The 21,296-nt window shown below is 42.3% G+C and overlaps 1 protein-coding gene across 1 annotated transcript in view; it reads right to left on the reverse strand.

Annotated features, from left to right (window-relative positions):
- phactr3b (phosphatase and actin regulator 3b) overlaps nt 1-21,296 on the reverse strand; it is a 46,785-nt gene that overhangs the window by 3,931 nt on the left and 21,558 nt on the right. The window contains exons 5-9 of the mRNA XM_063909925.1: nt 20,931-21,161; nt 19,973-20,180; nt 19,029-19,219; nt 17,354-17,507; nt 1,268-1,323 (exon numbers count right to left, since the gene is read on the reverse strand). Of these exons, the coding sequence (XP_063765995.1) occupies nt 1,268-1,323; nt 17,354-17,507; nt 19,029-19,219; nt 19,973-20,180; nt 20,931-21,161 (840 nt within the window). The remainder of the gene's footprint in view (nt 1-1,267; nt 1,324-17,353; nt 17,508-19,028; nt 19,220-19,972; nt 20,181-20,930; nt 21,162-21,296) is intronic.

A 21,296-nucleotide genomic window follows, 5' to 3' on the forward strand; every position in this document is an offset into this window, starting at 1 on the left:
GATCTTGTTTGTTAGCTTATTGTGCAGATTTTTAGGTGATTCTGAGTCACTGCATGTGTCACTGTCCTGACTGCTAAGAGTCAGTTCAGCCGGAACACATGTCGCTGTGCAGAGACGGCTCAGTGAGAGACGGACAGCTGAGCTCACAGGTGGTCCCGCTCTCCACAAGTACGACTTCATTCCTCACACGGCTGTTTCATAGTGGTTCTGTATCAGGACGGATCGTAGAAGTGTTACGATCTGACACCTCCCGACACAAGTGGAGCCATACTCCTGAATAAAACAGTGACATCGCTCAGAATAGAAAATGAAGTCCTTTCAAGGATTTCAGTAGGAGTTTAAATCCCAATGAGGAAGATATCAGGAGTTAAGAGCTGAAAACATTAGTCGATTAGTCATATTTGATCACTTCTGTCGTTTTTCAAACTGAAAAACTGGAAATAGTGAACTTATTTTAAGTAGTCTTTAATTTCAGCTCCTATAAGAGAATATTTAAGGGGTTTTCTTTGTTGTATATCAATAAAAAGTTCTTATTTTTCAGTAGTTGGACTTTTGGTCATCATTTGAAGACATCATGCTGAGTCAAGGACATTTCTTTGTTTTGATTAATTGAACATTTTTAAAAGAACATAACACTCTAGGCTACTACCTACCAAGTTTCCATGAAAACAGTATAGAGGACAATGAATGTGGTTAAAAATAAATCCTTTTTTGGATCAAAAAAGGATTTGTTGAACATTTTTCTTCCAAATAAGAAAATAATTAATCTGCTGATTGTTCCTAATTCATTCCCAAATGTAAGCCTGATATGGATTTCTAAATGTCTCCCTACGACAGCTCATGGCAAGGGAAAGGTTATAAAACCTTATTACTATTCTGGATAACTCGAAATACATATAGTTTTTTTTTTAGCTATGAATAAAATAAGTTCTCTAGGTTCCTCTTATGTTGCTTTTTATTCTTTCATTAAAACGTCTTGAACAAAAGCAGTGGATATCTATTTTTACAATAGTCAGTAATGGATATTAAAGCGTGTTTTTTCTTAACACGGAGACACGTCAACATCAAGTGGAACCACGCACAGGTTTTCAAAATAAAAGCATATATTTTGGACGTTCAAAAACACACATATTTAAATACAATAAATAAACACACACAAGACGTCCCATTACGAGGCGTGTATACAAACCGACAATTGTGCTGTCAAAGAACAACATCATACTTATAGTAATGGTCGGATAATGACACATGAAGCTCCATCTCTTACGTTTTAAGATGTTCCGGCTCTCCAGCTCCTCCACCGCCGGCCTCTGGCTCAGTCTCCTGCGGAAGAACACCAGAATTACGTTCTGGACCATCTCTCCCCTGGACCTCCCGTATCCAACACCCCCACTCGTGGAACAAAGTCTCTCCCCACTTCTTCTACAACTAGCACTTCGGGAACTTGGGTCGCTGTCCAGAGCGCCAAGTCCCGCACATCCAAAGCGCAGAAACCGCGTCCCACCTGGAGTCCAATCCAGTTCTGCTAGTGTAACATTTAAAGCTCCACATCGGGAAAGAAAAGTCCGGTTGCGCGTTTAATATCGCGCCGCAGAGCCAGTTTGCTGAAGACAAGAGGAAGAGGTTCCCTCGGCTGCGGAGTTGAGATAAAGAGGAGTGTGTGCTGTAGTCCCGGTGGAGTGTGGAGGATGCTGTGCTGCGCGGAGTGGAGTGGCTCAGGGAGAACCGCCAGCCTGCTTTTACCACCACCATGCACAAAACTCATGCGAAGGGGAGGGACTGAGAGGGAGATCCCTGTGCGCGCGCGCTCACACGCTCACACACACACACACACACACACACACACACACACACACACACACACACACACACACACACACACACACACACACACACACACACACACACACACACACACACACACACACACACACACAACGTGCCTTGATGATGCTGCTCTTACTTTTCTTTAAAACTTGAATACGCACTTGGATTTCTATTTTAAGAATGTGTGCTTGCTTTATTTAATATGTTAAATCTAATAATTACCTTTTGCCATATATATATATATATATATACATGAAGATATTCTGCTCATTTCCAGGTTCATATCAGTATGTAGTGTCTCTCCTGGGACATGTCTCCATGCTTTAATGTTCATAAAGCTCCTTTATTTTTCTCATGCTGCCTGTGCTGCAACATTCACCCTCTGTCTGAAACCAGAGCCCAGTCTGCTAGGTTAGCTGGCCGGTTATGTTGTGATTGGTCAACAGCTTAGAGATGTCCCGCCCCTTAGCCTATCACGTACAATGTGTTGGAGGGCTAGCCAATAGATGAGCGACTGTTAAAAAGTGATGTCAATATGTTCCCGCACACTACAGGAAAGGAAAAACCCCAAAAGCACAATAGGGCCTCTTAATTTCCCCTCAATGGGAGGAATAATCTAATCTAATTCGGATTAAAGCTATCTTAACCACCCTTTCCATATTCTATTATTCGATGTATCGCACATACAGTGCATTATGTAACCCTGTAGTAAACCGAGGATGGTATCAGACAAAGCAAATACAAGGCAAATACAATATCTGTTATTGGAAACCAGATAAATCAGGATAAGATAATGAGCAGATAATCAGCGGGATAGCCTTGATATTGAGCGGCTGGTGTGTACACTGCAATCGATCGTGTCTGCTGTTATGTCATGTCCTTTCAAAACTTCCTTTACTTGAACAACAGAGAAAAAGCTGAACATACTGGGAGATAATAAGAGAAAAACACCCACATACGTGATCGCCTCAACCGCAAACGTTTGGTGTTTTCCCTCGATGACTTACATGATGACTCAATGGGAGTACGAATGCATGTGATGTGAAGATAGGAAAACAAACTGGCTGCTGATATTTGGATTTGGATTTTCAAGATAAGCTGAAGTTGTAGATTCTCCACCCCACCCCCGACCACACACCCACTGACACTCAATATGCCACACAGCTGTCAAAACAGCACCGGATTCCAAAGGGAAACAACCCTCATATTTCCTCACAGGATAATATAAATTGAGCTTAATTTGATCATTTTATCTGGATTTATTATTTAATATAAAACAAAACATCCCTTTCCTGTTACTCTTGTTGTGTCTTTTAAGTATGAAATAAATGTCCCCTGAATTAAATACATAAATGTGTATTTAAATGTACATTTATATATATTTATTGCCTCATTTACTTATTTCAGAATTGATTTCAAAACCATATTTATTTATATCTGTATTTTAATTAATTATTTATGTATTTTTTTAATTTGGGCTTGAACGGCATTCCATAGTTATATAGATTTTGGTGCATGTAAATGGTCTACAAAGGCCAAAATCCCTGCGTTCGAAAGAAAATATGCCCTTCTTCACTGAAAGGTTTTTCTCAGCAGATGCACACTTGTGGTTCCAAGTTTTCTACATCACACTGGGGTAAGTTGTGAATCGAACGAGGACTGGCTCCTAGTTGTGATGTCACACATCATGCTCACGTGCTTAACCCGTAAAATCTGATATTTTTTAATGAGCAAAGAGAAACATAAATGATTCAAACATCCAACAAGAGGAACTAGAAGAAACTCTAAGTAAGACCCTAAACGAGGAAAATATGAGCAGGTAAAATCGTGAACCACTCAGTGAGACAAGATCTAAATCAGAGTTATCAGTGAATTTAATATTAGTTTAACAGGAAACATAATCCTATTTTATTACTAGGCTTTCATATTGACAGCATTTGCTTTTTTGTATTGGTGCAAAAATCAACATGAAAGCAAGAAATATAAGAAAACAAAAAAGATCAAAAAGATTGAAAGATATCTGCAACAAAGAGAAACGTCCTGACTTAAAGCCAAACTATTCCCAAAGCTAACTAGCTTAGCCAATCTCATCCATTTCTATATCATCTAAAGTAAGTATTTTCAACAACAGAATTCTTCAAATTAAAGAAGCTGCGAGAGAACATATTGTCGATAAAGTGCATTTTCTCTCATGATATTTGGAGTAAATTAATCATTATACAAAGCCATCAAAACTTCTTCTCAACAAATACAGTTTAGAACATTCATAGTGGACCAAAAAAAATGAAAAGCTTGCAGGTGGAACCACGTTTAGATCCACTGACGTAGTGTTGAACACAGTATGAGCACAAAAGAACAACCCATCCCTGAATAAACAGGTTAAATAAAGAGAACCAGTCACGACTCACTTGAGAAAAGGTAGAAGCTCTTAATGAAAATCCACTTCTAATCAAAAACAGAAAGGGTCAGACCACAATGTTTTCACACCCCTACTGTTGGGATGAGACTCTGATTTGACTCAGTTCTGACCATCGCAGGAGCTTACGGTGCTGACCGGGTAAGAGACATAACACTTACTAGGAACACAGTGTCTTTTTTTGGAGCAGGACGCCCCCTTAAACCTCAGATTTATTGTGGTGGACGGAACGCATCATCTTTAAATTGTCAAAATGATCCCTAAAGTACGACCTGTCCCCCTGTAATTTGCTCTTCCTACGTGGAGTTAGAATAATCGTGACAGGGATTTTACCATCTATGACTTTCCCTACGCTGGATAACTAAGCATAATTATTTAAACCAGAACAAGAAATTCTGTTTTCTGACAACTTCTCAACAGTTTTACAAGTATTTCTATTCAGAGCTTCCATTTGTTATGGGCATCAACCCTATTGCTGGAAAAGAACAGTGAACAAAATCACCATCACTGATAACATTTGCTTCATTTCAAAGGGAAACTTTCAGGTATACTTTAAGTTAGACAAAACTCTTAACCATCAAATCAGCCGTAACCATTTAAGGCACCATATATCATGTTCTGCCACTAGGGGTATTTCAATGACTTCTTGAAGTAGCACGACATCATGGTTCATTGTTCAGAAGGTTTTCAACTGGGAGAAAAATGATCTGCCTAGTCCTCCAAATTGACCGGAATAAAGAAGTGAAAAACGATTAATATTTGAATTTCAAAGTCAAAATCTCTGTGCCCAATCAAACGGCAACAACAAACACAAGCCAAGTTAAAAATGAGTTTCTCTGAGAACTTAAGATCGATATGTCTGATGACTCAAATTTTTTGGTGGTAAATATTTCCAGGAAATATCAATATCAGCTCAGCCAGAGTATACGCAGAGAATCAATATTTAAGGACTCCATTTGGGCTCATAACAAAGACATAATGATGGAAAACGTTTTAAAACCCGCAGCATATTGTCCACAGCCCTGACAGTAATGACTGGGCACATGGCACCTATAGAGAACCCATCTAAAACTGGGACCACTGAGGGCTTATAAAACAGGAGCATGGACTTGGCAGTATACCGGGCGCTGAGGGGAGTCGATGTGCTAAATGGAGCAGAGCTATAGTAGGATGTGTGGTCTGCAGCGGAAAATATTTTTTAGGTCAATAGCATTTGCCTCAGTTCACAGGGTGTACTGAATCTGATGCAGCATCTCTCTTAAAGCCACGAAGACGCACCAACCCTAACCGTCTTCTAAGTGCTCAGTCTAGGTTCTATATGTAGAGACAAAACCCAAATATCTTGAACAGTGAGAGTGAATTACTAGATCGAATCAGCCTGTTTCTATTTTGCCAAACAATGCTGACAGGCTTCTAGTCAAAGCCTACTGCAGCAATTTCCATTTGACAAGGACTACGTATATTCTACTTCTTCTATAACTACTATATGTTCTTTGGATTTATAAGTAGAAACCCAAATATCTTGAAAGCTAGAGCGACTCAGCACGTTTCTATTTTGCCAAACAATGCTGACAAGCTTTTAGTTACAGCCTCCTGCAGCAATGTGTGTTACAAGTACTCCACTCACCCCAACAGTCTTTTTCACAGTCATTCTAGGTTCTTTGGATTATACAGTATGTAGAGACAAAACCCAAATATCTTGAAAGCTAGAGTGAGTAAACCCATTTCTATTTTGCCAAACAGTCCTAACGGGCTTCTGGTCAAAGCCTACTGCAGCCATTTCCATTTGACAGGAACTCCCCTAACCCTAACCTGTTTTCTACATGGTCAGTATGTGTTACTTGGATTTATAAGTAGAAAACCCAAATATCTGTAACACTAGAGTCGAGTTAGCCCGTTTTAATTTGCCAAGCGGGTTCAAGGTACAGCCTACTGCAGCAATTTGCGCTTCACAAGTACTCCCCTAACCCCAACTGTCTTTTACAGTTGAGGTTCTTTGGAATATATGTAGAAAAACAAACCCAGATATCTTGAATGCTAGAGTGAGTCAGCCTGTTTCTATAATGCCAAACAATCCTAACGGGCTTCAAGTCAAAGCCTACTGCAGCCATTTCCATTTGACAAGAAATCCCCTAACCCTAACTGTCTTCTTCACGGTCAGTTTAGGTTCTATGGATTATATGCAACAACAAAACCCAAATATCTTCAGTGAGTGAGTCAGCCTGTTTCTATTTTGCCAAACAGTCCTAACGGGCCTTTAGTCACAACCTCCCGCAACTATTTGCATTCCACTTGCACTCCCCCTCTCTGCTCGGTCAGAGGTAAAAGTTCCTCGTTTTGTCGGAGAAACTCACCAGCATGTCAAAGCGATGAGCTGCCCGTGAGAGCAGGTGCTGATGGGAATGTCAGCCCGTGAAAAAGTGGAGGAGAATGGGATGAGTCAGGCGCCACGGGTCGGGCAGCGGCCTGCTACTGCCCACTGAGGTGTGTCCTAATCCCTCGCTTCTTCCACTCACTGGCCGAGCTCGAGGATGTGAAGCCCGGGACGCCTGGAGGATGGGGGGAGGTGGGGGGGTTCGGAAGTAGTTGCCAGGAATAATTAAAGGAACTCTCTTTAAACGTAGACTACCAGAAGCTATACGTTTATGTAACTTGGTTGAAGTGTTGACCTGGATGTCTACTTTACTGGGTCAGCATTTGAAAGGGTAGGGAAAATACTGCTTGGATATATATGTATATTTCCTGCATCGTCTCACACTCTGTCAGTAACATTCTAGTTATGAAAAAGCTCAGCAAATCACTCAAGAGCCGTCCGACTGCCCTTTAAAAGTCCCCTCTGTTCAAAGGCGCGCTGTGCTATTGATGATAGATGAATGGGACACATTCAAAGAGTCAGACATGAAACCAAGAATCAATTCTGTATCTGGCCAGTTTTTTCGAGTCTCCAAAGCTTTGGCCTGTAGCGCAGGTTCGACAGATCAAGCGGGGGATCGTGTCTGGCTCTCGAACGTCCCGCTGGGCGCACAGTGTGGAAGAGGCAGTTTCAAATAGCACGATCTCGCTTCAGACAGGATAGGTCAGTGTACACAAGACCTAAACTTTAACACTGAGGGAACACTGGGTAACTGCACATAAGCTTTGACCTTTTACAATTAAGGAACTATAAGCTAAAGTTACATTATGTGAGAACGAAAATGGAAGTGTACCAATAATAGGATTCTAGAGAGTCATGCTCAAAATGACAATGCTATAAGCCAAGTTCATCTCATTACTTTAGCATATTAGCATGCTAACAGTTGCTAATAAGTCAAAAATGGCTACTACACACTATCTCTGATACTGAGGTTTCTTGAAGATGGTTTGCACATTGCAATAAGTGTTTTGCATCAGAAGGTCCATTGTTACAAGACGTGTCACCAGGTCTGACATGCTAATGGTGCAAGAAGACCCCAAATACAGTAGAAATTCAACATCATCATAGGACGCACATGGTTTCTGTACCAAAATCCATGATAGTCCATCCAAATATTGAGGAGAATTGAACTTTTAACTTCAGATTTAAGAACTTCAATTACCAAAGTGACCTTTTTGTACCACATTTCTACATGGTCGAAGAGACGAGGGTTTCTGTTATCTGGTATTTATCATTTGTTTGTTCTCTCCAGGCAATGTCCTGTCTGACAGTAAAGACAACAGGCTTTTGTTTAGGGATTGTGTTGGATAGTGGAATCAGTGTCTGAACTAATCACAGCGCTGAGAAAACATCTATAGACTACTAGGGTATGTAAGCTACCAAGGAACCGCCAGATGCTAATGGCAAGAAGAAATGGTCCTTTTCTGTCCATCAATACCTTAATTTGATTTCTGTCAAAGAAGAATAGAAGACAGGCATGTTTGTGCACATTTTCCGCCCTACTCTTTCATTGATTACAGTGGAAGCGCAGTATTACAGCACAGGCTTCTCAACTGTGATCTCCTGCAAATCTACATGCTATGAAGACGTTATTCATTATATAGCCGGCCTGTCAATAGTTTCTCGCGCTCAGTAGACAAACAACATAATATTTGACCGGAATTTCACCCATTAGTCCGGGACGTTGAAGCTTTCAGGACACTCAGACCGACACCAATTTTTTTATCGGATGGAAAAGACCCGGGAACATACCACCACGGGTACCCTAGAGCAATTCAGTTGAGTGTCTTAACTGTTCAAAGTACACTCACCATCCTGAAAGGACTGAGCAAACATTGATTTCTTAAACAATCAACATCCATTAGTCAACATGGCAGATGTACCCAGTTTGAAAATCAATTTCAGATTCAGTTTGCATAACGAACACTGTTACAGTCAACTGGGAGTCACTCCTGCTAATGGAAACATTCCTGACAGGCAGAACACATGTACACCCTACTGTAATTGTGTATTTATATCCTGGGAAATGTAGCAGTGAGAGACAAGCGAGCACACATAGGTCACGTCTCCTGGTAACCTATGATCTAACCCTAAATTGGCATGGGGTTTTGAAAAGAAAGGGAAGTAACCACCACTGTTCAGTGAGTGGGTGCTGAGGCTTTGAGTCTTCTGACATTTCAATTAGAGGGTACTCTCTGCTAGATCTCAGGGAAAAAAAGCCATTGTATAACGTTAATTACTGCGTGTGGGAAAGGGATGGTCTACGGTGGTGACAACGTGTTATTTGAGGATTTCACTTCATGCCATATATGTGCAGACTGTGTCATCCGGAGCTTACATCTCTCCAAGTGCTTTACAATATCTGCCAACTCCAGCCCTGTAATTGGATTGATGCCCGGCTGTGATGGAATAAAAGGCACCAATAGAAACCACAGAGACAGAAACTGCTCTTGATTATTTTAATCCTCAGCTGACGTGACATTCTGCAATACTGAACAAGGCTCTTTGTTTTTAAAATGAGAAAAGAGGGACTGTTTTTATACTACAACAGGAAACCAAGCATCTTCTTATGTTACGATGGCAGCACTCTGCTTCAGGGGGGGGGGGGGGGGGGGGCAGAGGACACTCCATAACTCTCTGCACTCTCCAGTTATGCTCCAGTTAACACAAACCCTTACCTGCTGTGGGTCAGACACACTAACAGCATTATATAAAATAGAAAACACTGGGGTCAAAAAGGACAGCTGGTTTACTTTTTCCCAAAGCAATTACTTCCATTTCAAATGCGGGTCTGAAAACTGTGGTGTAACGAGACCTAGTTGGACATCAATTATACTTCAGTTAAAGAGGCCTTATAATGTTTTTCTGGGATTTCCCCTTTCCTCTCATGTGTTCTGTAGGTTTTGGTGCATGTGAACGGTCTACAAAGGCTAAAATCTCTGCGTTCCTGCCTGAATCGCCTCCATTTGACTCCTTTGTTTACTTCCATCACTATGTAACACACGCGCTTCTATTGGCTAGCGCTTCCACACATTGAACGTGATATACTAAGGGGCGGGAATTCTCTAAGCAAAGTCTGCAAAGACAAAAATCCCTGTGTGACTTTCTCTCCTACACACTCCCCCCTCCCCCCTGCCTGAAACGCATCTATTGGACTTCTTTGTTTTTGTCAACTTCTCTAAGCGGTTGACTCATCACAGGAGAGCCGGCTAGCTAACCAATCAGAGCAGACTGGGCTCTGGTTTCAGACAGAGGGTGAAAAGAGGTGTTGCAGCACAGGCAGTATGAGAAACATAAAGAGCTTTTTGAACATTAAAGCATGGAGACATGTCCCAGGAGAGACACTACATACTGATATGAACCTGAAAACGAGCGTACAATCTCCTTTTTAATTCAACGTTACTCTCCCAGTAGAGTCTCAAGTCTCCGTTGCATCAGACATGACTCCTCGCTGTTGCTGAGTTTTCCCCGCCTGCAGGAGGGTGAAGAATATGGAGGGAAACCCAAGCGGAGCGCGCCGTTAATATTTCATTGCGGGTGAAACCTATTATGAAACTGAAACATATTCTCTGCAGCTCCGAGAGAGAAGGACAAGCCAGCCGTCTGCAAGCCTTGGTTGCCTGGAAACGGCTATTGAATATCGTTCTTGGAATTATAATTTTACAGGAATCTGAAAGGGTTGAAAGATCAAGACACAAGGCCAGACATCGCTGTGATGAAATTATCAATACAGCTTCGAGCTCCTTTAGCTTTTGCATTTCTTTCTGACCTTTGTGGAGAACTCATTGGCTGATATCAAATGATCCTCCCTGTAGTCTAATTGTTCAGGCGTGGTAAAACAACGGCAATGAGCTGCACTTAAGCACAAACGATGGGATTCCTAAATGCTAAGGTGCTGTCGTGCTCTCAGCTGCTGCGTGGAGAGTTTTATTTTTAACGCTCCTGGACGCAGCAGCTGGGGTTAGTCGCTCCGTCTTGATACACACAGAGTGAATTGTGGTGTCAGCACAAATTGGTCGATGTGACACAAATGTGCAATTATTGGTTCCCACAAGGAATGTGGCAAAAACTGAGTGGGCTCCGGAGATCTTCACCATCACTGCTGCTCTCTTCAATTACCCCTCGCTGCTGTCTCTTTCTGCTGACTACAGGGGTTTTTGAACCACACAGATATTTCACGGAGGAAGAACTCGGGGGGGAAGTGATAATCTGGTTGAGTTAGAGCCTAATGAGCAAATGTGAAGACCTGTGGCAGAGACGCCTCCACCAACCAGTGGAGAGGCAGTTTACATCCATGTGGCAACGTTATTTCAATCAATTATCAATCAACCAAATGTTATCAATATAGCCTAATATCAAAAATCGTATTTTTTTCTGGGGTTTTACAAATGTGTACAGCATACGGATCTCTCCCACACCCTGAAACGCCTCCATTGCACTCCTTTGTTTACTTCAGTAACATAATGACATCACTGTGTAACACTCGTGCTTCGATTGGCTAGCGCTCCGACACATTGTACGTGATAGGCTAAGGGGCGGGATATCTGGAAGCGGTTGACTAACCACAACAGAGCTGGCCAGCTAACCAATCAGAGCAGACTGGGCTCTGGTTTCAGACAGAGGGTGAATAGAGCTGCTGCAGCACAGGCAGTATGAGAAAAATAAAGAGCTTTTTGAACATTAAAGCATGGAGACATGTCACTAAATACAAATATGAACCTGAAAGAAGCACAACATGTCGTCTTTATCCAACAAGAAGAAGACTAATGACATTGTCCACCTCAGCGATGACTGGCAATACATTTCCAACCAATCTTACATTGCTAATTTGAACCTGAAAATGAGCAGCATAGGGCTCCTTTAAAGTATCTGCTCATCATCTCTTCATATCTCTGCCCATTACATGATAGGTTGTCCTCTGAAAACAGAGGCAAACATTCCTCCTGTGAGATTCAGAGCATGATGCCTGAGGGATTTCTAACTAAGTCATCAGAACAGGATCAGGTGGGCTGCAGCAAAACCTCAGCGGCGTAATAAAGGAAGGTCCTCACAGAGTCATCTTTATATAACAATGTCCTCAGCTGAGGGCACAAACTCAGGATGCATCAAACATATAACAGAGACGCAGATCATTGCAGCAAACTGGGACCAGAGAACAGATCTAATCCTTCCACCAGCAGCCACTGGGGAAGAGGGGATGCATGCTGCTCTGTGACGTACGTGGCCCATTGATTACGGCTGCTGCCGCTGCGGCATTGGGACGATGAGAGCTATATTTAGAAACAGAGGGTTCCCTTTCTGCCGTCCCGGGCCGGCACACTGCTCTGCATTCTGCTGCAGAGCGCTGCGCGTTTGGACTGTAAATCAATGCAGCATGCGACGTGTTCCTCAATACATGATGAGAGGGAACATTGCATAACAGTCGCCGTGCATGATGTTTACATGTTACTGCTGTGGGAAAAAGACTCCATGTATTGATCCGTTTGGCAGTTCGGTGTCTTTTAAAGGCACCTCTGAGACAATTTGTAGAATATTCACATCTCTTCAGGAGCAAAGATTGTTTTTAAGTGTTAAGTTGCATGTAATGATCTAAAAATGATATATTATAAGGTCGAAGTCATTGTCTTACGTGCCTTTGTGTCCGATGTACCTTAGGAACACCGTGGTTGTTTTTCACTAATCCAAAGACTGTCACTGCAGTGCAGCAATACACAGATGTGCCCTGAGTGAGGCTCTGACAATGAGCTCCTGCAGATTGTGATAATGGTGCATGACTTTTCATTTTTTTATTCCTAATTCTGAGAATATCTGCAAACGAAGTCTTGTTTTTATCCACTAACTTTATAGGATGATTGTGTGCTGGTTCATCCAAATGAGTACTAGAAGTGGCGTCAGAAACATATTAACCAGAGGACAAGGGCGCAAAGAAACAGCATAATTAAAACCGTGCCAGTCGAATCTTAAATGGTGAAAAGCAACTATGACAGTCGTGATTCTATCATTGTGAGAAGGTTTTTCATTTTCCACTCAAGGTTTTTTATGCACATACAGTAAAAGCACGGGGACAGAATAGGACCTATTCTATGTTGTTCTTTTCATGACTTTTCCTCCCCCATACTGTCACAAAAAGAGGATAAAGAACCTGCGTATGAAACTGTAATGCATGTACAGTTTTTAAGTGCTTGCTCCAAGATTTAAAGGTTCAAATCTACAAAACTATTGTAAAACTATAAGCACTTCAGTCCAGTTTTATCAGAAAAATAGCTTTTTTTGTCTTCAGTCAAAGCTACAAGGCTGTGCTCCATTTAATCAATGCATATAGAGTCTTAAAAACCCATCATGTTGCCTCCGCTCAGATGGATTCCTCTGCATCGTGTCGCCTCGCACACAGGCTCTGCAGCTCTGCACCGGAGTCAAGGTGACCGATTGTTGTCTGTCAGTGATGAAGGCTGTTCTGTTCATGATGTTGAACAAACAGGGCCCTTCACTGCTCTCACACACCACCCCAAGGCTTCGGGGAGGACACGTTGTGCTGAAGCCACCTCCACAAACAGCGCTCTGTTCCCTGAGCATGTGGAGCCGTCCCAGCAAACAACAGCAGCTGCAGACACAGCGTCTCCGGACCGGCCCCACGGAGACAATCACACACAACTCTGTCGCAGCTCTCTCTGGGAGCGGGGGACACTTGTTGCATCTTCTGTAGAGTGCAGTCATCTGTGTCAACCAATCAGTGCAGGCTGGGCTCTGGTTTCAGACAGAGGGTGGTAATAGGTGCTGCAGCACAGGCAGTATGAGGAAAATAAAGAGCTTTTTGAACATTAAAGCATAGAGACATGTCCCAGGAGAGACAATAATTACAAATATGACCCTGAAATAAGCACAACATGTCCTCTTTATCTAGCAGGAAGAAGATAGATGATATTGTCTACCTCCGTGATGATTGTCAAAACATTTCCAACCAATCTAACATTACTAATTGGACACGGATGCTGCGGTGAGAGGATGAATGGGTGCAGTAATGAAACACATTGAGAGAGCTGTACGAGCAGCAGTGACCTCTGTGTTTGTGTACAAACTGTACCCGGCGTCCCACTGTCAACACATCATTGATCACGTCCTGTTGTTATTATGCAAGAGTAACGAGGCGATCACTTTACATAAGCAGTTTGGGATGTAGCTCCGTCCCACTATGACACCCTCTGCGCACTACAGGCCAAGCTCCTTACTTTAGTCATGAGGTTCACGCTGCACATGGAGAGGCTCACATGTATCGCGGCGTGTCTGGAACAGCTTTATGCTAACGTCACATATAAACACATGCATATAGATCCATCCAGATTGACACGCAGCTGTGAAACGCCTCCGGTGACAACGTATGGAAACATGCATACTGTAAGGGAGCGCTTATTGGCAGGATTATTTACCGTCTCTCAATCTAACCGATATTACTCATCGCTCAAAGTTAACACAGAGCAGGAGGCTTCTCTGTAAATAAGTAGATCAAACACTCGCTTCGATTCTTCATCTCTTTAATTGGCTGCTTCGACCTGTGATTGCTCCGGCTGTTTGATGACATCAGAGGCGGCGTCTCCATGGAGCTCACGGTGACCTTTGTGCTGCACTGATTATGTAATAACGATTTACTTTCCATAGGTATTTCCACTGGGAGAATTATAACAGCTGTACATGAAACTGCTAGATGTTTTGCTAGCACACAAACAATAATCTATAGTGTTCGAATCAAGCTTAGCTTTTAATTTTCACCCATTTCTGTACAAATCTACCCCAAAATAAATGCAAAATTGAAATTCAGCAGGCTTTTAAAATATTCCTAAAGTCCCACAAATGTAATCGGGTGAACCAGTTTTGTCTACAACTCTCCCAAACTCTGGAACACCAGGAAATATAAGAGAGGCAAACTTAGTAGACAATTATTAAACAACAATAAATAAAAATTGTGCTAAAAAAACACAACTCCCATGATGCAACGCTGCTTCACAACGCCACCGAACTCCGACCTTTGTTATTGTTTTGTTTGAGAAATGTCTGGCGGTAAAACAACTACACAGAGTGCATTCGATATTCAAATGAATAATTGACACACTCTATTTTTAAATGATGACTAAATATATATATGATTTAATTAAACAATCATTAAACAACTCATACATAAAAATTCTAACTTATAGATACTTCACATGCGGTAAAAAGGGACTTAATACATGAGCTGATCTGTACTGCAGTATTTAAGGACAGTTTGACGTAAATTAACTACATGTATTTCTATTTATTGCCTGTTTATACGTCTAAACAACTCAACGGCTCATTTAAATTCAGTTTGGGAGTAAAATGAATATGTGTGAGCATCAACGAGCTAAGGAAGCTAACCATCTGTGATGTTACCTCACTCTCCATGTGTGATGAAAGACAATCTGGATAATCCATTTATTTCTAGGTGACGACGTTAACACCTCTCTACAGATACCCACTATAACCTCTCTTAATAATTGTCAATGGGTGAGTGCTTCAGCAAATAAGAAGTGGACCCTATAATAGAACACCCTGCAGTAGGTAAACACACTCATGCTGAAAGGTTAGCATTCCCTTGCCCAGAAGGTAAGAAAAACCAAAGCACATGGCAGGATATTTACTGCCACTTTATCTGCCTCTTATCTGAGCGCTTCTTGGATTGTTTTTAACCCAACAGAAGACAACATCCTGAAGCAAACAAGGTGGCACCTGATGTCTTCAAACAAGAGATGAGATCACAAGATAGAGCCTCCTGACGAACCACTGAATGTACCGAGATGCGTAATTGGACGTTTTAAAAGCAACAGGCTTAGCTAACACGTTGTGATATTGAGTTATATTATTCTAATGAGAAATAGAGTTGAAATGCAGGGATATTCCACGAGTCGATGGAGGTCATGTTTGTCCGTCAGCAGATTTACGGGAAAAAGTACAAGACGGATTTGCTAGAATCTTGGCAAAGGAAGTAAAAATGAGTGAAAGAAGATTTATAGAATTATATTTTGGAGCAGATCCAAATCAAGAGGTGCTGCAACACACGCAGAATGAGAAAAATAAAGAGCTTTTTGAACATTAAATCATGGAAACATGACATATTAGAGGTAGAAAACACTAATATACACCTGAAATAAGCTGGATATTTCATAATATAGCATACATTGGCCCCTTTTTACCAACACATCATGTTTTAGAAGTCTTATTAGTTCATAAATTATACAAATATATACAAAATAGTGTTTTTGCACCAGATTTATGCTGCTGTTTCAGCTCAAATTGGAAGATGAAAGCAGGTCAAGCGCAGATTAAAGCGCTCAGTGAAGTGAGAACATTTCCCCAGCAGGCGACAATCACAGCTGCCTGTTCCAACAAAGGTAGGAAAACAACAACAACAACAACAACAACAACATGTACGAGTCCAGAAAGTCTGTGTATAGCAATGCTGTTACTCTATCATACTTAACATATAGTTTCAATATGGCGTCACTACTTGTCCAAAAAACCAGCAGCCCTCCTCCTCCTCCTCTTCCCACCCCCACAGCCCTGCAGGAGCCCACCGGTGCACCCTGCCACTGTGTTATTCACTACAAGCTAAACCTGGATCGACTGATAATCCCATTAGACTCCTAACAGCCTCTGGCCTTTCACAGAGCAACACCACAAAGACGATTATGTTGCATTCCTTCTCAGAAAATCCACAAGAAAATTACATCCAGTGAAAGAGAGGAACATCAGAAAAAAAAGTACAAAATGTTTTAGATTTTAATTGATTTATAATAGATCTTTTTTAAATGTAAAGCTTTCTAACAATTCCACTAGTTCCTATGCGTCTTCGTACATGTTCTCCATATGTTGCGCATGTCGGTGACTGTGGCTGCGAGGGAGGGTGGTTGTCTCTGACCCAGAAGGTTGTCGGTTCGATCCCAGCCCGTTTAGTCAACATGTCGTTGTATCGTTGGGCAGGAAACTGAACCCTGAGTTGCTCCTGATGGCAAAAGGTGTGTGAGTGCGTGTGTGAATGGATGTACGCTTCCCTAAAGCAAATGGTACTGCTCTGCATGAATGTAAATCTCTTTGAGGGGTCGAACAGACCTGATAGAGCGCTATACAAGTACAGTCCATTTACCATTTCCTTTTTGAATGTTATAAATATTTTAACATTTTTATAAATACTTAATCTGACATTTTATTTTAATTTCTTAAGAATATATTTTATAGATTTGTTGAACACTTCTACTTTAACTGCTGTTTGTTTTTTCATTCTAAAACGATCTCAAACCCTGATTTCTCGCGGCATAAATAAAGTGATCTGATTCTGAACACATTGGATAAAGGTTTCCCATGGAGTTTTCTGCCTGCCTTTGTTAGCTCTGCAGCTACACGTGTGACCTCGCTCACTTTTTATTTCTCTGACTGAAGGACAGGATTTCTTTCACATTAGCGTCGATGAGCAGGAAAATGACAACGTGGGATCTGAAGGCCTAACACGAGACTCGTGCTGACACAGAGGTCATCTCCTCTCAGCTCTGCAGCGAGTGGTGTGTTTAAGGACAGAGAATCTGTAAGGTGATGTTGGAACAGAAGTGCAGTGTCGCTGAGTGATGAGACAGACATACATGGGGGAGAGGAGGGTGTGTGTGTGTGTGTGGGGGGGGGGGGGGCTCACTCACTTGGCCAGCTTCGTCTCGATCTGCTGCCGGATCTCCTGGCGCTCCTGGTCGCTGCGCACCGGGAAGATGTTGCGGTCCTCCAGCTCTTGCTGGCTGGGCCGGTTCCTCAGCTTCACGGCCAGAAGCTCCTTCCTCACCCGGCGGGGGAGAGTCCCTGTGGGGGGTGGGGAGAACAGAGGACGTCCTGTAACTAAACTGTGGACTGTATTAAATGCAGGCTTTAGGAACTGTTGTTATGAGGCTTCCCTAACGGCAATGCTACATGCTATTTTGGGTTTTCCCTTTCCTGTAGTGTGTCCTATAGGTTTTAGTGCATGTGAATGGTCTGCAAAGGCTACAATCCACACACTCCCCCGCCCTGCCTGAAACGCCTCCGTGTGACTTGTGTGTTTAATAGTGGAACAAAATGTCATCACTATGTAACACTCGTGCTTCTTCTGGCTAGCAACATCTCTAAGAGGTTGACCAATAACAACAGAGCCGGCTAGCTAACCAATCAGAGCAGACTGGGCTCTGGTTTCAGACAGAGGGTGAAAAGAGGTGCTGCAGCACAGGCAGTATCAGAAAAATAAAGAGCTTTTTGAACATTAAAGAATGGAGACATGTCCCAGGAGAGGGACATAATAAGGTCAATACCCGCTCCGGCTAAACCTGCTGAACTCGTTCTGATCACCACACAGAGGGCCTTTGTACTTTCTGCTAACACCTTATTAATTAAACACATGCCTACTTCTGTTCCAAGATGTTAAAGTATGCAGTTAGGGTTTATTTGTAGGTCACTTACACAATTAATAAATAGCCCAAACTCTGAACTGATGAGTGCATAAGAAAGTATGTTCTGCCTTCATTTCTACTAGATTTTACTTGTCTCCTCCGCCACATATTTTCCTTTCTGTGCAGTCATCAGATTCTTGCAGAGCGTCACCGTCGTGCTGACATGTCCATCATAACTGCAGCCTGCTGTTTTTAGATTCCGCCCCACCCCAGGGTCACAGACATGTAAACTGCAGACGCTGTGACCCACATGAGCGAGGCCAGCGGAGCAGATGTTGACGAGGCAGCTGAAACCCAACACCGGTGAGTCTGCTGCTGCTCGTCTTCGCTGTAAACCTCCCTGTCATGCTCTGACTGTAAACAAACATCAGCAGCTTCATTATCCACCGACAGGCCGCCACGCTTCTGTACGTTAGCGGCAGGTATTACACAGCATAGTGGAATACTCAATTCTGATTGGTCAATTCGGAAATTCAGGAGGTCTGTTCATTTTCGCTAACAGACTGTTGCTAGGCAGAACACACCATTGTGAAAACTAAAGGGAACAGCAGAAGAAGACAGACAGGAAGTAAACACTAACGGGAACAGCAGAAGAACACAGACAGGAAGTAAACACTAACGGGAACAGCAGAAGAACACAGACAGGAAGTAAACACTAACGGGAACAGCAGAAGAAGACAGACGGGAAGTAAACACTAACGGGAACAGCAGAAGAACACAGACAGGAAGTAAACACTAACGGGAACAGCAGAAGAAGACAGACAGGAATTAAACACTAACGGGAACAGCAGAAGAACACAGACAGGAAGTAAACACTAAAGGGAACAGCAGAAGAAGACAGACGGGAAGTAAACACTAACGGTAACAGCAGAAGAAGACAGAAATGATTGACAGGACCTACCGGAGATGACGGAGTCGTTCCAGCTGTCCTGGTCGTTCAGGTATTCGTCCAGACGCCAGTTCTCCTTGTTCTCGTCCGACTCCTTCTTCCCGTCCGGCTCTCGGCCCGGCTCCCGCTCCGTGCTGGATGTCCGGGACAGACGGCCGTCCATCCGGCGCTTCAGAGACGAGCGAGGGTCCTTCGTCTGGAAACTGAAGTCACACATCACAAGGACAAGTCAGTCAGTCATAACTTCATAACACCAGTGAGAAGTCTGTACTCTGATTGGCTGGAAGGTTTGGTTTAAGTATTCAGAAACTACATCCAGGGAACCATAGGCATCAGAAGGTTTAATTTGCCCTGGGTGGAAATAAGGTGACAGTCGCACCATTTAATAATAAATACATATTCATATAAAATAAGAAATAAAAAAGTGCAATAAAAGTCCTTGTAGCCACTTGGACACAAATTCTGAGTCGACTTATTATCAATCATCATCAATCAATGTATTTAATCCAAGACCCAAGGATCAATTTCTCTACAAGACTCATCGAAAAGCACCTCTTTAAATGTGTTTTCACCGGAGATACTGTACACGCATATACCTTTAAAAGCTAGCTAATGAAATTTAAAGGAGGTTAGAATCCTTGGCCTCCTGCTCCTACTCACACACTTAAAAAAAATCAAAGCTATTTATCAAATATCTTAGTCATTAAAGATGCTTTTAAATTGAAGAGAGCTCCGGAGGACTGTTTACACAAGAGAGCATGAACCACTTATGTGACTGGACAAAGCGTTTCTGTATATATAATTATCTTTATTGAATATTGTCTTTTTATTGCTGATTTTTGCGTTTATATAAAAACTTAATTCTGTTTTTTTTCAAAGTTTTATTTTATTTTAAAGATGAGCAAGTGTCACACAACCCTAATCTCCACCGGGATGAATGAAATAATATCCTCCACCTGTCCTGTCTGTGTTTGGTGGCGAGCGCTCGGTGCAGCTCCTCGATGATGCAGCTGGGGGGCAGCTGGTTGTGTAGCGCCCCCAGGTGGGGGGAGCCGGTGGGGGTGGAGATCCGGCCTCTCAGTAGGGAGCTGTGGGGGTCTTTGGGGAGCGTGAAGTTCCTGGGTAAGGTGGCCGGGGACTTCTTCACCGGCACTGAAGGGGCACCTGGGGAGGGGAGGCAAGAGAGTGAGACTCTGTGGGGGGGGGGCGTCGGGGGTACAGTAAAGTACATTTAGCTGATGCTAAGCCACTTACAATAAGCACAATAAACCATGAAGACACAAGCAAGAATCCTGCATGGGCGTTTTTAAACGGCAGCTAAAGACACACCTTTTTATATGAGCTTTTTATTAACGACACCCCCCTTTCCATGACGTTTCAGTCTTTATTATTTATTCATTTTAATGTTATTCTATTTATTTTTGACTTACATGATTTATTATTATTATTATTATTATTATTATTATTAATAATTATTTTACGATGTATATATTTTATTTATTTTATAGGATTTAATGATTGATCAGAGGAATCATTAACAGATTAATCAGCGATATTTCTTTTTCAAGTTGGTCTTTTATTTTTAAACCTTTATTATAATTATTATTACTTTTTTATTATTTTGTTTCATTTAATATATATTTGTATTTTATATTTTATTGTATATATTAATTGTGTCATTATTTATTTTATTATCATATCTTTTACCTCCGTGTCTTCCCTTGAACTGTTAAACGGTCTAAAGTTAATTTCTTGTGTGTGTGTGCCATTTTTAAAGCACTTAAGCTGCACGTTGCGTATGAAAAATGCTAAATAAATAAAGCTGTATTACTATTATTAATTCCCATCAATTGGAAACTCATTCCACCATTTAATCCAGAATATCAAACATCAGGGTGCTGCTGGTCCACTCACAGTCCAGGCTTCCCATCCTGGTGAGCATCCTGACGGGGGGTTTGGGTGGAGGGGATGTTCTGGTTCGTACGGGCAGTGGGACCGGCGTCACCTCCGGTTTCACCTCCACGGCCTCCACCTTCCCCGGCAGCGGCTCGTCGCTTGGGTCGCTCAGAGACGTGCTCTCGTCCTCCCCGTCCTCGCTCTGGTTGGGGTCTCCCAGAGTCTTGGTGTCCTCGGTCAAATCTTGCACTGAAATGAGACATCAGGTTTGTTAAGCAAGGCTCTGTCTCCCCCTGGTGGACAATCAGAGACATGAAGACTGAAGCTGCGTCCAAACAGAGGAGATTTAAGGGCCCTTTTTTTACTTATAATGAATCATTTTAA

The sequence above is a fragment of the Eleginops maclovinus genome, chromosome 20 (assembly GCF_036324505.1).
Source record: "Eleginops maclovinus isolate JMC-PN-2008 ecotype Puerto Natales chromosome 20, JC_Emac_rtc_rv5, whole genome shotgun sequence".
NCBI classification, from domain to species: Eukaryota; Metazoa; Chordata; class Actinopteri; order Perciformes; family Eleginopidae; genus Eleginops; species Eleginops maclovinus.